This window comes from Physella acuta, unplaced genomic scaffold (assembly GCF_028476545.2).
Source record: "Physella acuta isolate Inbredline_101_S28 unplaced genomic scaffold, ASM2847654v3 ptg000498l, whole genome shotgun sequence".
NCBI lineage: Eukaryota > Metazoa > Mollusca > Gastropoda > Physidae > Physella > Physella acuta.
Genome location: NW_026732017.1, coordinates 117189 through 145153, shown reverse-complemented (window position 1 = coordinate 145153; position 27965 = coordinate 117189). Strand labels below are relative to the sequence as shown.

The 27965-nt window shown below is 37.2% G+C and overlaps 1 protein-coding gene across 1 annotated transcript; it reads left to right on the top strand.

The window, feature by feature from the left end:
• Positions 1-983: 983 nt before the first annotated feature.
• LOC131944585 (DNA-directed RNA polymerase II subunit RPB1-like) lies at positions 984-27965 on the top strand. The gene is made up of 3 exons (XM_059305271.1): positions 984-1149; positions 24084-24163; positions 26127-27965. The coding sequence occupies exons 1-3, from the start codon at positions 984-986 to the stop codon at positions 27963-27965; spliced, it is 2085 nt and encodes a 694-aa protein (XP_059161254.1).

The window sequence follows — 27965 nt, the reverse complement described above, 5'->3', positions numbered from 1 at the left end:
TTAGCTCATATTTTACCCATATGGTGTCATGAGAGCTAATCTTGAATGGCCAGACACGAATAAGCCAATCTTTCACAAAATAGCATACAAATCAACATAACAAAAATTATTTGGCATGAGGAAGTTATAATGAACATTGTTGTTTGAAAAAGCTGGCACATAACCGCCTGTTTATCAGTTAAGCTAAATCCTCATGTTAATTGTGTAGGCAAATGGGCCCTAATAGATATATTTTCCATGTTACTAATTGGCGTTTTTCAAAATTTAAATGAGTGCACTGCTTCCTTTATCAAATTTAAAATTCGAAATTCAATATCCGATAAAGTCACATAAATTTTAAGCTATCTGATAAATGGTGTGATTTCTATTATGTTTATATGTATAATATATATTTGTATACATATAAGTTATCTCCCTTGGTGTAATTATTATACTGCGATTTTAACGTAAGGGAGGCAATGTATACATTTTGTTTTAAATGTACAAGGGAAACTAGATTTTTTTTAAAAATCAAAATATACAATATTTAAGTCTGTTTCTTTTATGCATATAATGTTATTAAAATACTTATTCATGAAAATGTAAAATAATTACATTTCTGAAAAAAAAATTAATTAAATTTGTATGTATTTAAAAAAATAATGTGTTAAAGTTTATGTTTAGTTAATCAAATAAAGATGCACATCCACATTAAATACACGCTACAGAATATCCTCAAACATCTAGTTATATTTTCATAGTTATAACAACGAAAAAAAAAATAGTTATAACAACGCATTTAAAAAAAAAACGCATTTAATACTGTTGCACAACATTATTTAACTCTTACTCTGATAACCAACACAGAGAAAAAAAAAAAATTACGTGTCTGAGGCGAAAAAAAAAGAGGAAAAAAGAGAAAAAAATTAATGAAAAACGAAAGGAAACAGTAACTACAAATTAGAACGAAAATGGACAGTGAGTATCAGCGTGATGGATAAATCATGGATATGATAGAAGAGAAATGGTGTGCTGACCAGTTGCCCAAGGAGGATATTCAGGTACCTATAACAGCACGACCAGAACCTGAACAAGACAATGGTCAGAGCAATGAAAGTCTACGGGAACAAGAACAGAAATGGCTGGATCTTGCTCTTTCATCACTCAACAGTATGCCACCAACATCAGCACAGAGTTGACAAAACATGCATTATATTGACAATAGATTGTAAATACATTGTACATTATTTAATTATATATATAAAGCTAAAAAAATCATAGTTTATCAATCAATTAATCAGCATTGCAAATTTAGTTAAAACAAACAACACTTTAGCTATGATATATGAACAATTGTAAAATCTATGTTTCGGTTAATGTTTAAAATGATGTTAATATTGATGTTTGTGTACTTGTTTTATAAATAAAAAATTTTTTCAAAATAAAAGTAAAATAATTTTAAAAAATCAATCAATCTACGCATTAGAATGGCAATGCCCACCAAACAGGTGGATCACCCAAGGGACTCAAGTTCTTGGATGTCTCCAAACGTCCCCCCCCCCCTCCCAACACGTATTAAACTTACACACATTCGACAAATCCAAACAGTGTACCCCTCTGGATACGCATCAATGACCGAATCTCTCCCCCCCCCCTTTAATTTTAACGATTTCCTTCCCATGACCCCCCCCCCCCACCCGCGCTATGCCTCTGGATCTGGGTGAGGGGTGGGGTCATGGGAAGGGGGGCGGGGGGAACATATGTCCCCGAGCGCCGAGCTTAGGGGGGGGGGCGCCAAATTGAAAGTTTGAGTGGGGGTGCAAATGCAAAGTTCGAGGGGGGGGGTGCAAATCGAAAGTTTGAGGGGGGGGGGGAGTGCAAATGAAAAGTTTGGGGGGGGGGGGGGGTGGTGCAAATCCAAAAAAAATAAAATAAAATCCAACGAAAAAAAACCCACAAACCAAACAGATCCTATGTTCAATCTATAGCTGACTGAAGTGTAACGATTAAGTAGCAAATAAAGTGAGGTTCCCTTTCGTGACTTGACTGTCCATGGGACAAGTCAAGAGGAGTTCACCAGTTTCTGTGACCTAAACTTATGAAGGGATAGTGTGGTCAGCACTATACCAGCCACCTCTACTTTACCTAACGCGAGCTATGAACCCATCAAAGCTGGGTGGACTGAGGGACGTTCAGCTGATTTGAACCTGGATTCGAACTCGGATAATTGGGGTAAGCAGTCTAGCGCTCTACTTCTAGACCACAGCGTCCCATTTGTGCTAGTAAAAGTAGTAAAGTTCCCTTTCAAACCTGACGGTCTATGGGGCAAGTGAAGTAGAGTTCACTTGTTTCTGTGACCTCGGCATATGAAGCGATAGTGTGGTCAGCACTATGCCCAGCCGCCTTTACTTTCCTTAACGTGAGTTAGGTACCCATCAGAGTTGGGGGGACTAAGGGACGGTCTACTGACTTGAACCCGGATTCGAACTCGAGACTTACGGCTCTCTACCGCTAGACCACTCCATCCTATTGTGCTAAATAAGATTTATTTTCCCTTGTTTTTAACAACGAATTATTGTTATTTTCAATTAAAAATGTAAATAATAAAAAAAAAATTAAAAAAAATGAAAGAAATTTTTTTTTAAAGAATTAAAAAAAAAAATGACGATGACGTCATATGATGACGTCAAAATACCTCCTGTGCCGAGTCAGCAGGTACGCCACAAGCCACACGGCAGGGACACGCGTCTTGTTTGCAAACAGTCAAACACAGGTAACCTGCCTGTTACACCTCGTCGCCCTGTCACTCACAATTAGCCCTGCACTTCTGCAACCTCTGCGGCTGCGCTAAATCTGCATCAAACGGTTGTACGATGCTGTTGGCGTCACTGACACACGGTGGAGACACGATCACGTTTTATTAGTAATTTATTTGGTGAAGTTTATGTTGAGTGGCGGTGTATTGGTGTTAAACACTTTCTTGTTAACTTGAGACCAGGTCATGAACAGAGTATCTTCCAGGCATCTCTTCGGGAGGGTGCTATAGCCCCCCCCCCCCCGAAGAAAGTCTACCGCCCCCCCTCCCCGAACGAGATGTATTTTATATAGTAAACATACACATTCATTAGTGTCCGCCCCCGAAAATGTTGACCGCACCCCCCCCCCCCTCCCCCCCCCCCCCGAAAATTTCAAAAGCCCCCCCCCCCCCCCGGAAAAATAAAAAATAAAAGTTTTGAAGAAACACTGGTCATGAATTCTGTAGACCGTTGGTCGTCATTTGACGAAATTCCCCCCCCCCCAACCCTATATTTGTACCAGGTGGTATATTGCATGGCTGGAATAAAGAAAAACGTACTGGTGGAGGGGAGGGGGGCAGGGGGGGGGAGACACATATACAGTTCCTGGCCAATCGGATGCCAGAAAGTTGAATTCTATTTCCTGTTGACGTGTGCGAAGTTTTAGAGCCTTGTTCGAGTTGGTTATGTAAGTATACATCCGGAAGGGAGAAAATGAGATAGGGTGTGTGTGTATGGGGGGGGGGGGGTGAGGGAAGAGAGAAAGAGAGTGAGTAGACAAAGAGATATGGGGACAAAGAAACAGAGATAAATTTCTAGAGAGAAAGAGATAGAAATACGTATGAGTATAAATAGAGAGATAGATAGATAGATAGAGAGAGAGAGAGAGAGAGAGAGAGAGAATGTTAAATATATATTTTAAAAAAATACAGCAATGTTTGCAATGTTTCAGCACTTCACGGCAAGTATTTCCATTACCATCTTCTAGATTGAAAGATACAATTAACTAAACCATAAAAATCCAAGTAGATTACTATAATAAAGGGGAATAAAATGTAGCTAACTATTGCAACATTTCCGTTTTAAAATGTAATTATGTTGTAATTTTTAAATTTTTAAACATAAAAAGGAAAATTCCAACTCAAAATATTTTAATTATCTAGATAATTAATACCTTTTTATTGCAAAATTTCAGTAAAACCGAATTCGGCCTGTAAAGAGGAATCATTTCGATTTTCCGGGGTTAGCGTGGATTACGGTCCCTGAAGCCGAGACAGGCGTAATGATCTCCCTTGCGTTGTTTTGAAATCAATGTTATTTTTGTCGCTAGTAACTATGAGAAAATGGGTTTGGTAATTACGCGGAAGAAAATTAGTGCAGAATGTAATCATAGAATTACATCTCTTTCAATGCGTTGATGTAATTTGTAGTTAATCATGATTTATTTTTTTCACCGAATAATATCTCAGATCAGAATAGCTCTAGGGAAAATAGATGTTTATTTACATTAGAAGAATCTTAAGGAATTAGATCTTATTATGTTATTTGATGAAAAGCTTAGTTAAAATAAACCCAAGTTTTCATCTATTTTTTTACTTTCTCGTATATACGTAGTATAGAGAAAGTATTGTAATCGTGCAAAAAAAAAAATCGAGATTTTTACAAATCTCGACGTTTTACACCTCACTGATACGGAAAAACATAATTTTGCAATCTTGTCCGTATGTCTGTGTGTGTGTGTGTGTCTGTCTGTCTGTCCGTGTGTAAACACGATAACTTGAGTACCGTTACAGCTAGGTTGATGAAATTTCATATATAAGTATTTTATCAAAATCGTAGATCCGTATCAACTTTTGAGCGATTTCCGATAACCGGAAGTGGTACTTTTCCTACTTTGAATTTTTCAAAAGCCTATAACTTGAGTACTATTTCAGATAGATAAATGAAATTTCACATGTAAGTAAAAGATCTAATTCTCTACCTTCTGTTAAATTTTGAGTAATTTCCGTTGACTGGAAGTAGTAATTTACGCTACTTCCGATTTCTCAAAAAACTAATGTAAATTTTTAAAGTACTAATAATATTGCGCACTATTATACGCGTTTTTATTCGGCGTTTGCTTGGTGCGCCATGTTTTTTTTATGAGATTCTATTCTATTTTTAAAAGTTTAAGTATTTAAAATGGATTAAAAATCATAACTATATCCCCAGTTACCATCCCCTGTTGTTTTATATAAGAATATTCGAGAAAGTTTAGGGGAGATCACTCCCGGTTTATTTTCTTTAAAGAATTGATGAAGTAGAAACTTATCTAGATAAACTATGTGTATGAGCATGGTTTAATGACATGAGGATCAATATGGCAGTGACGTAGATGTTAGGATAGATAAAGTAGGTATAGTCAGTGAAGTAAAAAGCAGGTGTAGTAGAGTTACAGTAATTTTTTTTTTTGGATAGAGAAGAGTGATGGAAGAAGAAGTGCAGGCTGCTGGCAAGACCTGGAATGAATTAAAGTGGTCTCCCAAGACAGAGTGGAATAGCAGAGATTTGTTGCTGCCCTATACTCCACAGGGAGTGATGAGGATTAAGTAAGTAAGTAAATTTAGTCACGTATAATGAATTTACTACTGTCATAGGATGAGATTACAAAACAACACAACAAAATTTCATCTTAAATGTTTAGCTTTGTGTAATGTTGGAAGTCGTAGAAATATAGTATGCATCATTCAATAAAGGTTAACACTTTCATTACACATTTAAAGTTTAATAGTTTGCTAGCCATAACTATTTTAAAGCTAATGTGACAGCTTCTTGGTTTTAATATCTGCAAGTGATGAAAAATTGGGATACGAAGATGGGGTTGGGTAGGTCACACACTGCACAGGCAGCTAACCAATGTCACTAGGCAGGCATTGAAGTAGAATCTTCTAGAAAAGGGTAAACATTTTATCATCTAAACAACTTGCCTACTAAACATTTCATCAACTTGCCTACTAAACATTTCATCAACTTGTCTACTGAACATTTCGTCAACTTGCCTACTAAACATGTCATCATCAAAACAACTTGCCTACTAAACATTTCATTAACTTGTCTACTAAATATTTCAACATCTAAACAACTTGCCTACTAAACATTTCAACAACTCACAACCCTCCTGCTCAACAAACCATCCAATCAATTAACCTACAACACCTTTATCGCTGAAACCAACCACCCGAACTAATCACCCCACGTAGAATTAATTACACACCATCAAGGAACTGTTGTTTAATTTCACGTGTGTTCCACCTCCACGTCAGGCGGCTCGTCAATAATTAGCTTGCCACGTCTGCTGAAAGACAATTAAGTCAGGGAGTGCGACAGTAAAACACGAATACCCCCACCGCCAGTCAGGAGAGAATCAATGTAGTTAATCGCTTGTGGCTAGCAGGCTTGAAACACAACGGGGAGAATGCGTTCAGTCTATTGTATCGTTCCCGGAATAGTTTCATCAAAGTTACCATTTGGGATTGGGTGGTTTAAAAAAAAGCAGATGAAGTAGAGTTTATCGCTTTCTTTAACCCTGAAATGTGAACTCGTTGTGTGGTCAGTTATGTATCTACCTAGCTGACATTAAATATATTTGAGTAAGGGACCTGTTAAAGATGAAGGGGGGGGGGGGAGTGGGGAGGCAATGGACTCAAATCCTGGAAATAAAATGATCTTAATACTATTAGCAATTTTACAGTATTTGTATTTTAATTTTATCATCTAACATGCTTTGTTTTGGAGAATAGTTAGATTGTTAAGATATCGATTTTTATCTAAAGTAGCACAACTCCAATCGTTTTACTCTTTTACTTCTTTAAAAAAACCATAACATCTGGGGATGTAGAGTTAAAATTAATAAAAGTTATAAGTAGAAAATTAAACGTATTTAAAGTTTTTATTTATAGGAATTTTAATGGGATAATTACTGCAGAAAGGTACCTAATAGCGCTAGGTGGACTCAGGGGCACCTTACAGAGTCCTGCCAGGTACTTATTAGAGCTAGACAGACTCAAGCACAGCCCAGATAGTCGACTTCCATAATAAAACTACAACACAACTCAGACGCTCCATGTACTACATTTCATCTTGAGTTATCTTCTCCTTGAACTCTTTTGTCTTTTGAAAGTTCACAGCGACATGAAGACACCGAGAGCAGTATTGATTTTTTTGCCAATAGAATTGTCTTCGCGTCATTTTAATTCGGTCAGTTTGACAAGGGAAAAGGACAACTTGTCAATGAGAAATCTGACAAGTTGACCTATGTTATAGTGACCTGCAATTCAGGTCAGAATGCAGGCTGATTAATCGCAAGCAACGTATATTCTTTAATCTGAAACCTATTTTTAGACCAAAAAATCATGTTATCAGATATAACAAGATGCATGCAGGTGCGTTGCTACGCATGTGTGCAGAATGTTCAAGTAGGTTCAGGTGTACTGGCACAGATAAGTACACCTATTGTTGATATTTCAGGTGTACTACGTACATCTACTGGTGCTATTTCAGGCATACACCCACATCTATGTACACCTATTGTAGATATTTTTGTTGTACTGCCATACCTGTGTAAAGCTATTGTAGATATTTCAGGTGTACTACAAGATATAGGTACATATATTGTAGACATATAAGGTTAACTGCTATACCTAAGTACACCTACTGTAGATATTCAAAGTGTACTGCCATACCTAAGTGCAACAATTCTACATGCTGATGCGTACTGTCTTTCAAAGTGTACGTTCCTAATTGTTCAAGAGACTGTCATACTTTTGCGTACACATTTAAAGCTGGTTTTAATACACTATCCCAAAAAAATGTACAAACTTGTACACATCTCAGAGACTATTTAATAAAAATGATATCCGGAAGTCAATGTGTTGTTAAATACATTTTGTGCAACCTTATAACACATTTTCACTATCACGCAATAACAACGCTATATATTTTTTACTATATAAAAAAAACAACCAGGCCTTATATTTTGTCCAGCCCTAAAAAAAACCACCCAACATTTTTAACACAACCACTAGAACAACCATACTAACTTAGTACAACCCTAAAATCTACACAACCTATAAAACAACAACCATCAAATCAACCTAACCTATAAAACAACAACCCTCTAATTGAACCACCCTATACAACAACAACCCACAAAACAACACAACCTATACAATAACAACAACCCTCACACTACCTAACTTATAAAAACTTCGAAAACAACCCAACCTATAAACCAACAACAAATTAAACAATCCATCCCACAAAACACCCCACATATCCTGTACACCTCTAATCAAACACTAACACACCATAACCCATATTTTATACACCCCCAATCAAACTTCTAACCAATCACAAGACCCAGATGATGAAACAACTTCACCACTAATTTGCTACACAAACATTACACAACTCTACTTCACCTGCCGACCTCATTCAATTAAAACAACCAACGTGCACCTGACGTCTTTTCGTCTACTCCAGTTCCTATTGAAGTTCCGACCCCCGGAAAATCGTCATACAAGTATTTGACAGTTGTTCTCCCATTACGCTCTGCACACAGTTTCTTTGGGACTAATTAACTTCTCCTTGATTCGTTTTCCACACAAGTTTTCAAAAATTGTACTCAATTTTTTTAGACGAAAAATGGCCGACAAGGGGAAATAATTATTTAACTGGACACGGCTGAACGTACTGTAGCAAAAACTCTTCAGCGGGGAGGGGAAAAAATATTTAAAAAAAAAACCGAGATTTGATTTATGAGGAAAAAACTCAAATGGTTATATATTTAGCATGAACAATTTTTTAAAGAAAGGATTACGCCCACGCAAACATATTTTAAAATGTTGTAAACTGTGTGTTTAATGGTTTAGTGTGCTTATAATCACATTACTCACTATACGAATGCATTTTCTGACACGCTTAAATTGGTTGAATTTTTTTTATTTATTTTATGTTCAAAAGTGCAAGAAAAGGAAGAAATTCTACATAAACTTGTTGTGACGAAAAACAAAATATTTTTTTTTTAATTTTTGTGTACAACTAATCAAATATTGTATTAATTGAATATATTTTTTGTATGATAACACAGTGTAGTGAAGAAATTCTACATAAACTTGTTGTGACGAAAAACAAATTTTTTTTTTAATTTTTGTGTACAGATAATCAAATATTGTAATAATTGAATACATTTTTTGTAGGATAACACAATGTAGTGAAGAAATTCTACATAAACTTGTTGTGACGAAAAACAAAATATTTTTTTTTTAATTTTTGTGTACAACTAATCAAATATTGTATTAATTGAATATATTTTTTGTATGATAACACAGTGTAGTGAAGAAATTCTACATAAACTTGTTGTGACGAAAAACAAAATATTTTTTTTTTAATTTTTGTGTACAACTAATCAAATATTGTATTAATTGAATATATTTTTTGTATGATAACACAATGTAGTGATTTGTGAGATAGCATTAAACATAGCGCAGTTTTATGATACATCAAGCAAAGCACAACACTCAAGAACAATCTACAAGGCAGCAGTTGCCTGAGAATGGAGATTCTCTGATAAAGTTTTGAATCAAGAGAACTAGTCTCTTCTTCCCTGGTGTCCGAACTCGGGACTTTTGGGTCAGCAGTTAAACGCTCTTCCGATCGGCCACGTCGACTCCAAATAAAACGACTAGGTAACATTTATCTATTGATCAATAGAAGTAAAATTTGTTATCATATTTATTAGATGATGTCGGTTGAAATGTGTTAAACAAGTGGTGATGGTAAAATGTGTTGCAGTTTTTAGGTTTTAATTAAAAAGTTTATGATGATAGGTTAATGGTGTTGCAATGTTGATTTTTAATTAAATAGTTGGTATTGGTTAGGTATGTAACGGCGTGGCCTAGCGGTAGAGAGCTAGACTGCTAACTTGAACGGAAAAAGGTTGATGATAATTGGTTAATGATGTGGCATTGTTTAGTTTTAATTAAATTGGTAGTGTTGATTGAGTGCGCTGGAGTGCTAAGTTTTAATTAAATAGGTGGTATTGGTTAAGTATGTGCAGTGCTTAGTTTTAATTAATTAGGAGGTATTGATTAAGTATGCGTAGTGCCAAGTTTTAATTAAATATGGGGTGTTGGTTAAGTATATGTAGTGCTTTGTTTTAATTAAATAGGTGGTATTAGTTAAGTATGTGTAGTGTTAAGTTTTAATTAAATAGGAGGTGTTGGTTAAATATGAACAGTGTTATGTTTCAATTAAATATGTAGTATATTATTGGAAGTGTTAAGTTTTAATTAGAGTGTCTGAGATTATAGTTGGGTTGTGTAGCTCATCAAATCAAATATTCAATGGCTTTAAGTTACGTCGGCCTGAATTAGACACACTCTATAGCTGTTTTTTTAAAGGAAAGTTCTATTTTGGATAGTTTATATGTGTGGCAAATACATCTACAATATTCTGCGATTTCTGTTATGAACATTTTTTTGTAATACTTTTGTAAAAGCTTTCTGTAAACGATATGTTTACTGTGAAAGTTTTTTAAATTAATGGTCGAAAATATCTATGGTGGATAGTTTGTATTTGTATCCAATACAATATTCTGCTAATCCTAGAAATTTTCATTTCGGTTATTTCTGTTGAAAAAGCTTCCTTTAACAAAGTATTTTGGAAAATATTAATTTCGGAAATTAAAAAATTGGTAAATACAAACTTTCTAGTATTGAAAATAAACGTACACAACGAGAAAAAAAAATTAATCTTTAATCTAAAAGCTTACTGCAACAAAGTATTTCTACGGTGATAATTTTAATTTCGGAATTTTTAAATTTTAATTTCGCAATGAACCATTTTTGAAAGAAATTGTAAATAACATCGTTCTAGTATTGAAAATAAATGTACATCACTAGAAAAACAATTTGAAAAAAAGATATTTAATCTTTATAATCTAACACCATACTACACTTTCCAATGCTAATGAAACTTCTATTTGTATTTATAACATTTTTCTACTATTGAAAAAACATGCACATCACTAAAAACACAATTCGAAAAAAAAGATAATCTTTAATCTAACACCATACTACACATCCCCTAAACTAATCCAACCTCTAGCTATGTTTGATCACACGAATATAAAAGCAACGCCTTTACTTGTAAATAACATTTTTCTTCTATTGAAAAAACATGTACATCACTAAAAAATTATTAAAAAAAAGATATTTAATCTTTAATCAACCACCCTACTACACATCCCCTATACTAATCCAACTTCTAGATGTGTTTGATCACACGAATATAAAAGCAACGCCGTTAATTGTAAATAACATTTTTCTAGTATTGAAGAAAACATATAGGCCTACATCACTAAAAACACAATTCGAAAACAAAAATCTTAATCTAACACCCTACTACACACCCCCTATACTAATCAAACTTCTAGCTGTATTTGATCACTCGGATATAAAAGTAACATTGTTACTTGTAAATAACATCTTTTTAATATTGAAAAAAAAACATGTACATTACTTGGAAAACAAATCTGGAATTTAAAAGATAATCTTTAATCTAACACCACACTACACACCCCCTATACTAATCCAACTTCTAGCTGTATTTGATCACACGAATATAAAAGTAACATTGTTACTTGTAAATAACATCTTTCTAGTATTGAAAAAAATATGTACATCACTAAAAACAATTCGAAAAAAATAATAATCTTTAATCTAACACCCTACTACACACCCCCTATACTAATCCAACCTCTAGCTGTGTTTGATCACACGAATATAAAAGCAACACCGCTCTACTAATCGGATTCCTCAGACCGCTGTCGGTGCCAGAACCCCTTTAACTTTCGCCCCGACGACAACAGCCCTGTTTTGGTACCCGCCATTATCTCAAGTGTCGCCATTCACGCAGTCGATGGCTGGGTACTTAAATTGTCTGGGCTACTGTGCTAGTTACGGGACGTATCGACCCCCCCCCCCCCCCCCCTTCCCGATCTAGGTCGGACCGCGCGTCAGAGTGAGGCCATTTTAACCTGTTTCAACCTCGTGAAATTTCGACATTACTGTAATCGATATGCAAATTACTGGCTGTAAGGTTGTGATCGTTATTTTTTTTTTCACATAGTGCTGAATTATTATTTTTTTTACTTTAGTAAAGTTGTGACCATAACTGTTTACAAATATACCGAATTTTAATGTTTGTGTTACGAGCTAGTGTGTTAACCCGAAAGTCTTGAGTTCGAATCCGGGTTCAAGTAAGAAGAATGTCCTTTTACTACACTCAGCTCTGATGGGTACCTAACTCACGTTAGGGAAACAAAGGCGGCTGGGCATAGTGCTGACCACGCTATTCCTCATATGCCGAGGTCTATGAAACAGATGAACTCTGCTTTATCTGCCGTATGTGTCTTGGGCACGCACGGGAAAAGATCATGCTGATTATGAAGGTTATGTTTGTAAATGTTTAAAAAATATAGCTAATTTATATTTGCTTTATATCAATGAGTTTGTAATTATAAGTGTTTGTTAACTATACGGAATTTTGTTTTAATTATATTATCATATTGAATATACGCGTTTAAACATGCGTCTAAGTATGTGTTGAAATCAGTATCTTACCATGGTGATGTAGAATACAAGAAGAAGCTTAGATAAGGACAAGTGTACTAGCCTTTGTACATAGACACGTTACAACTAATTTTAAATTATTAGTGTACCTACCGACCCACACTCATTAAAAAACATTTTTTTTCTTTCAATATTTTGTTGAATTTAAACTATGATAATTTTACCTATCGTTAATTTATCTATTCTAATGTTGTTTATCTTGATTTCTTCTGTTAATATAATTCGAGTTTCTTTTTAATTAATATATTTAAAATTTATTAAGCATTTTTTATCCTTTGAAATGTATTAGAATTTATTTTATCCAACCGAAATCGCACCTATCCTTATTTAAATGTATTCCATTGCATTATTATTTGATGATGTATTCAAATTCAGTGGCGTAGCTAGGTCGGGTGTAACCGGGTGCGGCACTTAATAGTGTCATACCCCTCCCCTCCAGAGGCGTTTCGACTTTTCCAGGGGACAAACTTTCAATTTTCGTTTTGCACCCCTCCACTCAAACTTTTCGATTTGCACCCCCCTCCCCCCTCGAACTTTTGATATACCTCCCCCCCCCCCCCCGCTAAACTTTCGATTTGCACCCCCCTCTCAAGTTTTTCTCTATATATTTTACTATTTTTTGCCTTGGTGTCACCCCCCCCCCCCTTAAATGGTGTCACCCGGTGCGGTCCACACCCTTCTCGCTACGCCTCTGTACAAATTACATGTCTGCATGTTGGTAAACCTGTTTTAGAAATTCTAAAGTTACCTACTCATTTTTTATTAAAACGTTTTTCTTAACTCAGCTTCGCGTTTGTTTGTTTGGTTGTTTGGATGTTTGTTGTTAAAATTGACATCGAAAATTAGCCCACTTCTGATTGTTCTAGAGACCTGAAATTTGGCATGCATGCTACTTTCGCCTAACAATTTCAGATGCAATCATAAAAACTAGCAATTAGTGACCGTAATTAGCTTAATTTAATTACGCCCCAAGGACCATAAAATTGAGGACATGATTTCTAAAGATACCGACAAGACTGGAGGCCTATTGACACACTTACTTCGGCCCCAATCGATGTGAGCGCGCTGGCCGTGAGCTTATAGTGGTTAGTACTTCGCGTTGTGGCCGCGACAACGCAGGTTCGAATCCTGGTCGCTCAAGATTTTTAGTCCGTGTATTTATAAACACTTTTTTAAAAACCACGTTTTTCATGTGTAGCAACGGACTAAAAAGGAGAAAATAAAATACTTAAAAAAAACTTTTTAAAAAACCACGTTTTTCTTGTGGACTAAAAAGTAGAAAATAACTATTTACATACATTTGATGACAAAAAAGGTGGGTCGGGCAGATGGGTCGGGAAATTTGATGGTGAACGTACCCACGTTTTTTGTCATCAAATGTATGTAAATAGTTATTTTCTACTTTTTAGTCCACAAGAAAAACGTGGTTTTTTAAAAAGTTTTTTTTAAGTATTTTATTTTTTCTCTTTCTAATTCTTTATGTAGACTGAATGTTGGCTGGATCGTAGACCATACGACTGCTAACCCAAAAATCTCAAGTTCGAACCACGGATTCAAGTCAGTAGAACGAAACTGAGTCCACCCAGCTCTGATGAGTACCCAACTCACGATAGGCAAAGTCAAAGCTGCTGGGTATAGTGCTGACCACACTTTCCTTTCTGTACCGAGGTCAACTCTACTTCAGCTTCACCAATTAATTTTCGAAAAGGGTACTTTACTACTTTACTTTGAATGTTATTGTGGGTGTAATTAATCACATTCAACATGACAGTAACGGTTAATGTCAAAAAATGTGATCTACAATACTGGCAAATATAACAAGAATAGTTAATCGACGAGTAACTATCAACCTATCAAACTACGGGCCATTTACAACCTGCTTATTACATTAGCCAATTGATTCTTCATTCATTAAAACTACATTATCAATATGTGTACACTAATGACATAGATTGTTTATTCCTTACAACTAGATCATCCAGATCGATAGCAAAGCTTGATGTAGATAGTTCATTTTTAAATTATCAAAATTTATTTGCTTGCTTGACATAGATAGCTCATTTCTTATATACAATTTGTAAATCATGGAGACTTACTTCCTTGCTTAACGTATATTGTTTATTTTGTATACGTACATTATCAAGATTGTTGATTTCTGAGGAATAATTATCAAGATTTATCCACAAACTTGATATTGAATGTTCATTTCTTATCATGAATTATCAGAGTTTATACACTAAATTGACACAGATTGTTCAATCCTTTAAATTAGATCATCTAGATCGATATACTTTCTTGACATATATTTCTTGAACCTCTATCCACGGGTTTCAACATTGGCTTTATTGTATTTCTTGTATTTGATTGATCCGGCTTGAATTGAATGTTAAAGAAATGTTAATGAAAGCGAAATGAGGAGTTTAAATAAAAAGTTAAAACTTCATTACAGTTATAATCTCGTCCAGAGCATTTTGTGACGTCTAATTTGCATATTTATTACAAATTTTGAAAAAAAAAAAGAGTTTTAAAAAGTATTTTGAAAAAAAAAATTATGTTTCGTTTCAGCACATTGTCTCCGTCTCGGTGTTTCTTTCATGCATTTCTATATGGGTGGGGGGTAACGGTGGCAACGTATCCACCCCCAAACAGTGTTTCTTCCAGACTTTTTTCTCCGGGGGGGGGGCACTTGAAATTTTCGGGGGGGGGGGGGGGGGGGGGCGGACACTGTTAAAATTATATATTTTCTATATAAATTATATAAATTTCATTTCGTTTGGGGGGGGGCGGTAAAAAAATTTCGGGGGGGGGGGGGCTTTGCCCCCCGAACAGATGCCTGTAATAAACTCTGCCCCCAAAACACGTCTAACTCCCCCCCCCCCCTTTTCTCCCATCCCAATAAAAAACCAACGAAATATAAATTGTATACACAATATATAGCTAACCAGTGTCCGCAACCCCCCCCCCCCCCTCCCCTCACAACAAGAAAGTTTCAAGTCCGTTTACTCCACCCGGAGAAAAAAAAACTCTGAAAGAAACACTGCACCCTCTGCTAAAAATATATTTTAGTTTTCAAACAACACATTGATGTCCACTTTGTTCTTATGTTATGTGTATATCACGCAGAAGATAACGATATCTTTCTTTTTTTTTTTTTTTTTTTTTTTTTGCCAAACGGCCGAGTTCCATCACATGTCTAGAACTTCTCAAAGACCAGCAGACAATAATGTTTTGATAAGACTCAAGGGTGTCTACGATACGTCTGGTTCGAGTCGTTTGTCCGTGGCTTCTATCTGAAGGGTCTTCGGTTCTTATCTGGGTTGTTCGCTTCTTCAATACGTCGCTTTGTTTGTCTGTTTGTTTCTCTGTGTGCGCGTCTTTTTGTTCGCCTCTTTGTTCGTCTTGATTGTTCCCTTAGTGGCTCAAATATATACCGCAATAAGACACGGCTTGGCATTTTCTACAAAGGTCTTTGTTTATAATTTAAAGAAAAAAAAACAACTCATTGTTAAGAATGTTTTGTATACGTCATAAGCATCTCTTGTCATTTAAAAAATAGACTTGTTTTTCTGACGGACACTATAGAGGTAGTTGCTCATAAAGAATAAGATAAATGAGTATTTGAAGTACTTTTAAGAATAACGTGAATGAACAATATTCCGAGATTTTTGCCTGCTTCTGTGGCATAATTGGGATGGTAATTTTTTTTTTAAATAAATTATTTTAAGTAACAATATTTTAAACTATATTATTAAAATAACCGACTGTGTTCAACATTTTACTGTCTGTTCGAATGTTTTATTTACATCATTAGATTGTAAATATGGAAAGTTACCCATATCGTACACAACCGTACATGGAACAGTTGAAGTAGAGTTCACCTGTTTCTTTAACCTCGGCAAATAAAGGGATAGTGTTGTCAGCACTATGGCTAACCGGTTTTACCTTTCTTAACTTTAGGTAACCATCAGAAATGGGTGGACGCAGTTTAGTGCTTCTTCCAGACTTTTATCTCCATAAAGTGTGGGGAGACTTGACATTTTCGGGGGTGGTGGGGGAGGGCGGACTAAAATTTCCGGGGGGGGGGGCAGACACTGGTCAAAATATATATTTTTTTATATAGATACTATTTCTTTGGGTGGGGGGTGGTAGACATTATCGGGGGGAGGGGGGGGGAAGCTCCGCCCTCCAGAAGAGATGCCTGGATGAAACTACTCAGTGATGTCTATGGTAAACCAGATCTCGAAACATTCGGATTAGCAGTCCAGCGCTCTACTGCCCGACCACGCCGTCCCACAATGCTAAGCATTTTTCTCTAAAACAATAGAATCCACACATAGTAGGACACTATAGGCCACGGTAGGTATTTTTGTTTACGTCAAGTAGGATGTAAATACACTGAGTTATTTACGCGATGGCAGCCGATACAATCAGCTGTTTAACTAGACAGACTTGAGAAGATTGTCTGTCGTCGTGTGTGGTTGGGGTGTAGAGTGGGACGTTGATGTGTGGTTTTGTGGCAGAGAGAGACATTGATGCTGTGTGGCTGGCTGGTTGAGTGGTAGAGAGAGACATTGATGCTGTGTGGTTGGCTGGTAGAGAGAGACATTGATGATGTGTGGTTGTGTGGTTGTGTGGTAGAGAGAGACATTGATGCTGTGTGGTTGTGTAATTGTGTGGTAGAGAGAGACATTGATGATGTGTGGTTGTGTGGTAGAGAGAGACATTGATGATGTGTGGTTGTGTGGTAGAGAGAGACATTGATGATGTGTGGTTGTGTAGTTGTGTGGTGGAGAAAGACATTGATGTGTGGTTGTGTGGTAGAATGAGGCATTGATGCTGATAACCAAAATCGTTTTAGGGTTTTAGTTAGAAAAAAGTTTGATGATGTTTACATTTTTTACCTAAATTTTGTAAAACATTTTTAATGAAAAAAAAAAGATTTTATAATTTAAAAAAAAAAATGAATACCCAGTTCATTTATGTTCCTGATTGTAAAGAAGTTTTTTTCCCCATCTTTCTGTGTTTACTTATACCGTGGGTTACCAGCCAGGGGGAAATGATTTACACTTTAATTTACACCTTAATTTGGTTGCGCCCTCTATGGGACCGAAACTGTTGATGTTATTGGTATGCTCTTCTTCCCATGTCATGTGACCTCTGGGACTCTGGGTAGCTGCGACTGTGTCACCTGGCATTCAAACCCCAACCTGCGGGTAGCCATGACAGTTGCTGACATGGGCATTGAATAACGAGTTATATATAGACCTAATAGCAATGTAAACAGAAAGTGATATTTCAACGCCAAGGGTAGGCAACGGTACAGAATATAGTCCAAGTAAAGACAGAATATTTCAGTTACAACGCCTGCTTCCACCCCCTCTACACATAGATCTAATGAAAGGCTACACGTACTTGTATTTGTACTTGATTTACCTATCTATCTATGTACTTGTAAATTGTACTATTCTTAGCAATGCTGTGTATGCAATAAATAAGGATCCGCAAGTAAGCAGCGTCGTTGGTTATGTTGTTGAGAGCACCCCACGAAGGTCGACCAGTACCCCCCCCCCTCCTCTAAACCCGACAATATCAAGTTACGCTTATTTTTTTATTTTTTTATTTTATATTTTTTTTTATTTTTTGCTTCAGACATGTAATTTACAGAGTCAGTTTGCCTTGCATGTTCGCTTTAGTATTACAGTTTTCATTATCGGCTTGTGAGCACTGATACAGATATAAAATAGTAATACTTCTTCCTTACATGTAGCCTAGTTTCATTCATTTAAGATAGTTTACTTATATATAGATCTAGATCTAATGCAAAACTAATTACAATTTTAGTTGTAAACCTCGAAATGCAAATGTGTAATTTATTGGTTATTCAAGGATTTTTTTTTCATCGGCGTGGTGGGTTGAGGGGGTTTAGGCTTTTATATAGAGCTGAAATAAATTTGGGGTTTGAGAATATTGATATTATAACTATTATAAACAGCTGGAATGTTATGTTGAGTACAACAAGACACTCAAGATCAAACATTCTTCCTTTCAAATAGCAGTCTAATTTACGTTCAGGAAACGTTAGAACATCCAGTATCAAACAAGCAACGAGTGAATTAATTTTGAATCAATTTTATTTCTCTCTTTTCAGAAATGTTTTACTATAGCTGGCAGAGCAATAGCATATATATTTTAAAATAAAACAAAATAAAAATAAAACAACAAAATCTTGAAAGATCTATAGTAAAAGTAGTAGTGCAATTTGTAAAATTTGCATTTCATCTGCTGTATGCAGTCTTAAATTTCGATTGTTATGCTTTTATCTTTGAAAAAGAAAAAGACAAAAAAATAAAAAGAGTTATGCACCTTGAATTTCAATCAGACCTGAGTAACCCATCTTTAACATTTTATCAGGGGTGATAACTTGCATGATAAAAGTGGAGGCTATATTATGAGGAATTCTTTGCTTGTGCGATTCGTTTACTTTTATTAAATGATTTTTTTTTAAATATTAGATTTAGTTTTCCTTGTAAGCTAGCCTTTTTTATATCCTGAGTATTCTTTTATAACCCCAGGAAATATTTCAGCTCTAAGTTTTTTTTCCGCTAAAATTTAATGGCAATTTGTATTGTTATACACATATTTTATAAAGAATTTCAAATTTAAAACCAATTTGATAGCTGGGGACATTGGACACTTTTGTTAGACGAAGCAAGTAATTTATAATCATTTTTAAATTCTGCTTACAGATTGCATCTTGATTTTTGTGATTTTTTTTAATGACAACAAAGAGTTGTCAAAAAGTTGAAGGAGGGTCTATATAGATATTGAGAGTCTATATAGATATTGAGAGTCTATATTGATATTGAGAGTCTATATTGATATTGAGAGTCTATATAGATATTGAGAGTCTATATTGTCTTTGTGTTAGAAATTTTGAAATGCACGTTATTTTTTGTTTTGACCGTGACTAGATTTATTTCTATCAAACTTAAGGAGTCGTATAACAATCATACGTGGATAAAATCCACTATTTTACTGCATAGGTCGCTATGTAGACCCGATACCAGAGGCGTGGCGAGGGGAGGGGGTGGGGGGACATATGTCCCCGGGCGCCGGGAAGGGTCGCTACGCCTCTGCATATTATAATCACACAAGTAGATGCACTCACACAATATATATATCTCTCTCTCTCTCATACACACACACACACACACAGACACACGTAGTAATGTTTAGCTATTGGGATAATAATACCGAGAAAAAAAACAACAACGCATTTTGGAACGAAACATAGAGTGTAGGGGCGTCCCATATGACAATCGCTAACGAAGCAATCACGGCTGTAGTTTGTGACTATAACGCAAAGAATCCTATTTAGACCTAGCGATCGATAGGGCAGATGAAGTAGAGCTTTTATATGTTTCTTAATCTCGGCACATGAATGTCTGTTGTGATAGGGACTATAACCAGCCGTCTTTACTTTTCCCAACGTAAGTCGATACACAAAGTGTTTCTTCAAGGCATCTGTTTGCCCCCCCCCCCCCTCCAAGAGAGTGTACCCCCCTCCCCCCGAACGAAACGGAATTTATAATAGAATATGTATTTTAACAGTGTCCGCCCCCCCCCACCCCGGAAATTTTAGCCCAGCCCCCCAAAAATATCAAGTGCCCCCCACCTACCCCGGAGAAAAAAAAATTTGGAAGAAACACTGGGTATCAGAACTAGATGGACTCAGTGATGTCCTACAGTTACATCTGAGCAGAGATCTGAACTATGGCCTAGCATTTAAACACTCTATTACTCGACCACACCGTTCAATAGTTTGTAACTCTAACTACACAAAAAGAGAATCCGCCCCTGACGTTTAGGTATATAGATACGCTGCTGCCTACACATAGACCATACATAGCTGCCGTCCTGCAGTTATTGATTATGAGATCGTTTGTTTTAATTATGTGCCACAGGGGCTCTCCAACTGGAGTGGGCAGCCTCCGCGGTGTGTGATTGACAGTTAATAAGACAAAATTTGCTGCCTTAAGGCTCAAGCAATCAATTTTTTTTTTGTTGCGGTAAAAATTGGGATACAATTTCTACACAAAATAGCAAACCACGTATGTGTTTATAGTTTTATGTTCGAATAAAAACAAATAAATTTCATACAAAACATAACAAATAAACGATTCTTCAATAGACGTAGCGATCCATTGGACAGGTGAAGTAGAGTGTATGTGTTACTTGACCTCTACATATGAAGCGATGGTGTGGTCAGCAATATGCCCAGCTGCCTTTACTTTCCCTAACGTGAGTTAGGTACCCATCAGGAGAAAATTTACTGTCACAAGTCCAAATCGAGATGGGCGCTTGAGACTTTCGGGATAGCAGCTACAGTCTCAACCATTGGACCATAACGTCCTACTTATAGAACATATCAAACCACATACATATAAAATATATAGTATATATATATGTATATATATATATATGCATATATATATGTATATATATATATGTATATATATATGTGTATATATGTATATGTATATGTATATATATATATATATATATATATATATATATATATATATATATATATATATATATATATATATATATATATATATATATATATACACTTTGCTTGGTGGTTACAGAAATAAAATGTCTTCATAAAACATCAGAAATGACATATATATTTGTTGTTTTGTGGTTTAAAGAAATAAAATTTCTACACTAAACAAACCAAACCGCGCGTCTATTTATCGAGTGAAAGGAAAAAAAAAAAACTTTAAAAGAGCAACTAACTAGAGAGCAATTTGAAACTATAAATTTGGTCTTTCATTTTTGGAGTGTGGGCGGAGAGGGTGTGTGTGTGGGGGGGGGGGTCTTGTACTTATCTCCAGCGTGGATTCATGTTCTCGAACTATCTCAGATAACGGGGTCATGGACATTCCCTTTCTGAACTTTTGCACGACTTAATTAGCAAGCACATTAATTTACATCGGGTTTTAATATCTAAGCCCCGTAACACTCAGGTCAAGTTGAAGTTTTGTAGAAAAATAAAATAAAATCTCCAGCAAATGGTTTAATATGTAAAGCGTGACTGAGAGGTAGAGCACTCGACTCTTCACCCGAATGTCTCGAGTTTGAATCCCGGGCTCGAATCTGTAGAACGTTCTTGAGCCCACCCAGATCTAATAGGTACCTGCCTCAAGTTAGGGAAAGAAAAACGGTTGAGCATAGTGCCGACCACATTATCCCCGTGTATGCTGAGGTCATTACAACAGATAAACTCTGCTTCATCTGCCGTATATGTCCTGGGCACGAACGAGAAAAGATGGGAAACCACTGTTACGTTATTTCTTGTTTCTTATCGTTACGTTATTATATATATCGTTGTTGTGTCCCTTGTATACTCAATGTTTAGGCTGTTGCGGAAGTATAGCTGATGTGTACCTGTAAAGCAGTTCACTACAGATAGAGCGAGAGACTAAACGTGTCGTCTAAGCTGTCTATAATCTATCTATATCTATAATTCTCTTCTGGGAGACGCCAGAAAACGAGCTGTAAGCGCGCTCCCTACCAACCAACCCCTACATGGTCAGGTGAGTTGTGGTTCACGCTAAATGTTTACATAACAATCGTTTAGTAAGGACTATTAGGGGCAGATAATTTAGTTTGAAACGATTTTAAACTTAGGGGAGGTAACTAAGAGGAGGTTGCTATCACGGGGGGGGGGGGGTGTAGGGTAGGGGTTGGTGGAAAGGAGGGTGGGGGTAGTATCGTCCTTAACGCCCTACTGATAGTGTTTTAAAGCAGATATTTTCAGTGGCAGCATTGGTAATGTCGAATTCACAAATTATGAATTACTGAAAAGTAGAAAATAAAACAACTAAATAGCGTCTAAGATATGCCGCGGGTCGACTCGTAATAAAAAATACCAAAGTTAACTCAGAGAATAAAGTTTGCCTAAGTAATGTAACTTCTTCTTCTTCTTCTTCGTTCTTAATTTTTGTGTTGGAAGGAATCCCCCTCCAACACAATTAAGGATACGTGTCAACTGGTTATGCGCCATTGAGGTTATTGACTCCGATTTCAGCCAGCTTTTCTTTTTGGATTTGCTTCCATAGCCTCCAACCATGAAAAAACTACAAGACAGCAGTTGTTTTAACCCGAGGATTCGAACCCGAGACTTATCGGTTTAGTAACCATGAGTTTAACTGACTCGACCACGCAAGCGCCAGTAATGTACCAATACTTTATCATTAAACTGCTCTCAGCCTTAAATCTACTACAAAGTTCCTTTGTAATAACGTGAGATCCCTTGAAGTAATTCCTTACTAATAAGACGGTGGTATGACAATGGCTCTCGTTTTAAAAAAAAATCCAATTAGTTATCGCTGAATGCAAATCGAAGCAACCCTGGGCATCGATCTCACTCACCTTCCCCCCCTCTCAACAAATCGTTCTTGCAGACCTCTCACACAATAAATCACGCTCTGCTACGGCTCGCGGTTACTCATGCGGAACGATGGAACGCAAGAAACGCCGACCTCGCGGTTTACCATTGTCGATCGTTTTCTTTTTATCCGACCCGCCACTTCAAAGAAAGGTTTAGAAAAAAAATTATTGCACGTCGATATAGGGTGACACGCCCACTCGTTACTATAACTCGTACATTCTTTTTGAATGGTTGGTAGTGCAGGTATAGGGGACGGAGTGGCCTAGTGTATAGAGCTAGACTGCTACTAGGAAGTCTTGAGTTCGAATCCGGTTTGAAGTCAGTCGACCGTGCCTGAGTCCACTCAGCTCTAATGGGTACCTAACTCGCGTTAGAGGTAATAAAAGCGGCTTGGCAGAGTGCTGACCACACTATCTCTTCATATGGCGATGTCACAGAAACAACGAAACTCTACTTCACTTGCCCCATAGACCGTCAGGGTTTGCAAGTGGAACCTTTATTTTTAGTGCAGGGATACTATACAAAACGAAACGACAACAATTTTGATAAGGTGTTTTTTTTTTTTTTTAAATTTAAAATTCATTCCAGTATGACCACACTTCGCTACTGTACATGTTCTATATTTATGGTTAGTAATGTTAAACTTAAAAGCAGACAAAAATAACTAAATCAACTATCTAATGTGATTCTTGGTTGCAATAGTTACTTTAAAAATGACATTGCTCCACTTTGATTAAAGAACCATCTTTGAATAGCAATCTATATGGAAGAACTTTTACAGAAAAAAAAAACTCGACTTAAATTATTCATAATGATAAAATCACTATTACGGTAATTATTTAACAATCAAGATGTATTTTACCGTAATTTTACGAGATTTTTATTTATAACAAAATATAGAACAAATACAAATTTTAAAAAACAACATAAAACTAGAATTTTTTTTTAATTAACCCAAATACGTTGCTTACTCCAAAGACTTTGGACATCAAACATACCCTTCTATACCTAAAGAACTATCTATGAATAATTATTAATGTAACGTCTCAAAATCGATTCATTTAATAGCTCCTAATTGCAAAAGGTACTTAAAATTCAAAGTGTATCAGGTCTATAGAATTCTTTTTAAAAAATCTGGGTCAATCGATCCATTGTTTTCCTCCTGTCTTTTTCTTCAAGGTGTAACAGTACACTCCAGGTCACCTTGGTTCTTGGAGGTCAAGGCTGCCGGAACTTCTTCGTCCTTTCGCTTCGTTGATGTAAGCTTCGTTTCATCGACAATCATAGTTATGTTTCCCTTATGGTGCAAGTGAAGTAGAGTTCATCTGTTTCTGTGACCACGGTATATGAAGATATAGTTTGGTCAGCACTATGCCCAGCCGTCTATGATTTCCCTAACAGGAGTTAGGTACCTACTAGAGTTGGGTGGACTACTGGACGGTCTACTGACTTGAATCTGGATTAGAACTCGAGATTACGGGTTAGCAGTCTAGCTCTCTACCGATAGACCACTCCATCCCCCAGACTATAATAACTAAATCAATAAACTGCGTGTATGTGGTTTTAACATTAATAATGAGTCACCAAATTCTACGTGTATGTCTATATGTGCTAGAACTACGAGTATGTATGTCCATCTGTATGTCTAGAAGTGTTGAAACAATGTTACTGTATGTGAATGTCTAAATGCGTTGTAGCGAAGATACTGTATGCATATCCCCAGTGGTAGTTAAGCCGAAATTATGTATGTGTATATCTAGAAGTGTTGGAGCCATGATTCTATATGTGTATGTATAAAATGTCACGATAATGTATGTGTAACCTACCTCCAGAAATATTGGAGCCTAATGTATGTATATGTATGTATGTCTTGAAGTGTTGTAGCCCCCAGTCTATATGTGCATACTTAGAGTATGTGAGACACTACCCTGTATGTATGTCATAAAAGTGTAGATATTCTAAGCTGTATGTGTATGTATGCCAAGAAATGCGACAAATACAAGCTAAAGCAGGTAACATAGCTGTAGTTGTAGATGTACTAAACTGACTTTCATACATTTTTCTCGATTAAAAGAAAATGACATGCACAATACGTTTGATTACTCATAATGTATTCATATATTCTCTGTGTTTTACTTCATTAGCTTACGTGAGGGTAAAATTATATATATATATATATATATATATATATATATATATATATATCGTTTATATACCGCACCATATTTTTTTAACGCCTGCTGATACAATTTGACACGTGAAGCACGCCAAGAGTTATTGTATAAATGATTTCTCATGATAATTTTTTTTCATGCAGCTTGTGCTGTTACGCTCAACACTTGCTTCTGTTAATCAGATTAACATTTCCAGCGGTTAAAAATGTAACCTCTGCCCTTTGAGACAGAACAAGATGGCAGCTTCCGTCAACTCGTCAATCTAGCGAATTTTTTTTTTCTCTTTAGTTGCAGGATCTTCATTTTGAGAGTTCAGAAATTCGCTTTCCGGGAAATAGAAATTAATGTGCGAAATTTCTTGAATTGTCCGGTGTTTTGCGGAAGTTTTTCATAACCTTTATTGAGGAGTGTCTTTAAAGTGTAACATATTTAAAACTGCGTGACTTTCTTGCAGCTTGACTGTCATTTTATTATAGTGGAGCTAAAGTAAATAATTATGTTTAGTTGTTTTTTTAGGCGCTTGAAAGATTCGACTAAAACAGATCCTATTTGGACTTACTCTTCGTTCTAAATATAACATTAAAGGGGATATCTGCATAAACAATGCATCAAGCAAAGTACCCTGATGGTACAGGAAGCAGGTGAAGTAGAGTTCAACTGTTTCAGTGACCTTGTACAATAAACGGAAGGTGTTGTCAGTATAATCCCCAGCCGACTTTACTTTCCTTAAAGTGGGTTGGGTGCCCTTCAGAGCTGAGTGGACTCAACGACATTCTACAGACACGAGCCCCGGATTCGAACTCGAGACTTTCGGGTTAGCAATCGTATGCTCTACCATCCGACCACAATACAAACTCATTTAAAAAGCCAAAGTGCAATACCTATTTTATCAATATTACAAACTGATATAAAGAGCTAAATATAATCTTAATACCAGCTTTTCACTCAGCATTCAAAATATTAGCTAAGATTATGAAAATTATCAATATTTCACCGAATATACAAACCCCAATCCTAATCATCTAATATCTAATCACTATTTCCCCAGCTCTACTACATCTCAACAGAAGAGCCACTCACTACCCAAGAGCTGCTCACTACCCAAGAGCTGCTCACTACCCAAGAGCTCCTCACTACCCAAGAGCTCCTCACTACCTCCTCACTACCCAAGAGCTCCTCACTACCTCATCACTACCCAAGAGCTCCTCACTACCCAAGAGCTCCTCACTACCTCCTCACTACCCAAGAGCTCCTCACTACCTCCTCACTACCCAAGAGCCCCTCACTATCTCCTCACTACCCAAGAGCTGCTCACTACCCAAGAGCTCCTCACTACCCAAGAGCTCCTCACTACCCAAGAGTTCCTCACTACCTCCTCACTACCCAAGAGCTCCTCACTACCTCCTCACTACCCAAGAGCTCCTCACTACCTCATCACTACCCAAGAGCTGCTCACTACCCAAGAGCTCCTCACTACCCAAGAGCTCCTCACTACCTCATCACTACCCAAGAGCTGCTCACTACCCAAGAGCTCCTCACTACCCAAGAGCTCCTCACTACCCAAGAGCTCCTCACTACCCAAGAGCTCATCACTACCTCCTCACTACCCAAGAGCTCCTCACTATCTCCTCACTACCCAAGAGCTGCTCACTACCCAAGAGCTCCTCACTACCCAAGAGCTCCTCACTACCCAAGAGCTCCTCACTACCTCCTCACTACTCAAGAGCTCCTCACTACCTCCTCACTACCCAAGAGCTCCTCACTATCTCCTCACTACCCAAGAGCTCCTCACTACCCAAGAGCTGCTCACTACCTTCTCACTACCCAAGAGCTCCTCACTACCCAAGAGCTCCTCACTACCCAAGAGCTGCTCACTACCTCCTCACTACCCAAGAGCTCCTCACTACCTCCTCACTACCCAAGAGCTCATCACTATCCAAGAGCTCCTCACTACCTCCTCACTACCCAAGAGCTCCTCACTACCTCCTCACTACCCAAGAGCTCCTCACTATCTCCTCACTACCCAAGAGCTCCTCACTACCCAAGAGCTGCTCACTACCTCCTCACTACCCAAGAGCTCCTCACTACCCAAGAGCTCCTCACTACCCAAGAGCTGCTCACTACCTCCTCACTACCCAAGAGCTCCTCACTACCTCCTCACTACCCAAGAGCTCATCACTACCCAAGAGCTCCTCACTACCTCCTCACTACCCAAGAGCTCCTCACTACCCAAGAGCTCCTCACTACCCAAGAGCTCCTCACTTCCCCCATCACAACCCAAGAGCTCCTCACTACCCAAGAGCTACTCACTACCCAAGAGCTCCTCACTACCCAAGAGCTCCTCACTACCTCCTCACTACCCAAGAGCTGCTCACTACCCAAGAGCTCCTCACTACCCAAGAGCTCCTCACTACCCAAGAGCTCCTCACTACCTCATCACTACCCAAGAGCTCCTCACTACCCAAGAGCTCCTCACTACCTCCTCACTACCCAAGAGCTGCTCACTACCCAAGAGTTCCTCACTACCCAAGAGCTCCTCACTACCCAAGAGCTCCTCACTACCCAAGGGCTCCTCACTACCTTATCACTACCCAAGAGCTCCTCACTACCTCCTCACTACCCAAGAGCTCCTCACTACCCAAGAGCTCCTCACTACCTTATCACTACCCAAGAGCTCCTCACTACCTCCTCACTACCCAAGAGCTCCTCACTACCTCCTCACTACCCAAGAGCTCCTCACTACCTCCTCACTACCCAAGAGCTCCTCACTACCTCCTCACTACCCAAGAGCTCCTCACTACCTCCTCACTACCCAAGAGCTCCTCACTACCTCCTCACTACCCAAGAGCTCCTCACTACCTCATCACTACCCAAGATCCGCACGTGA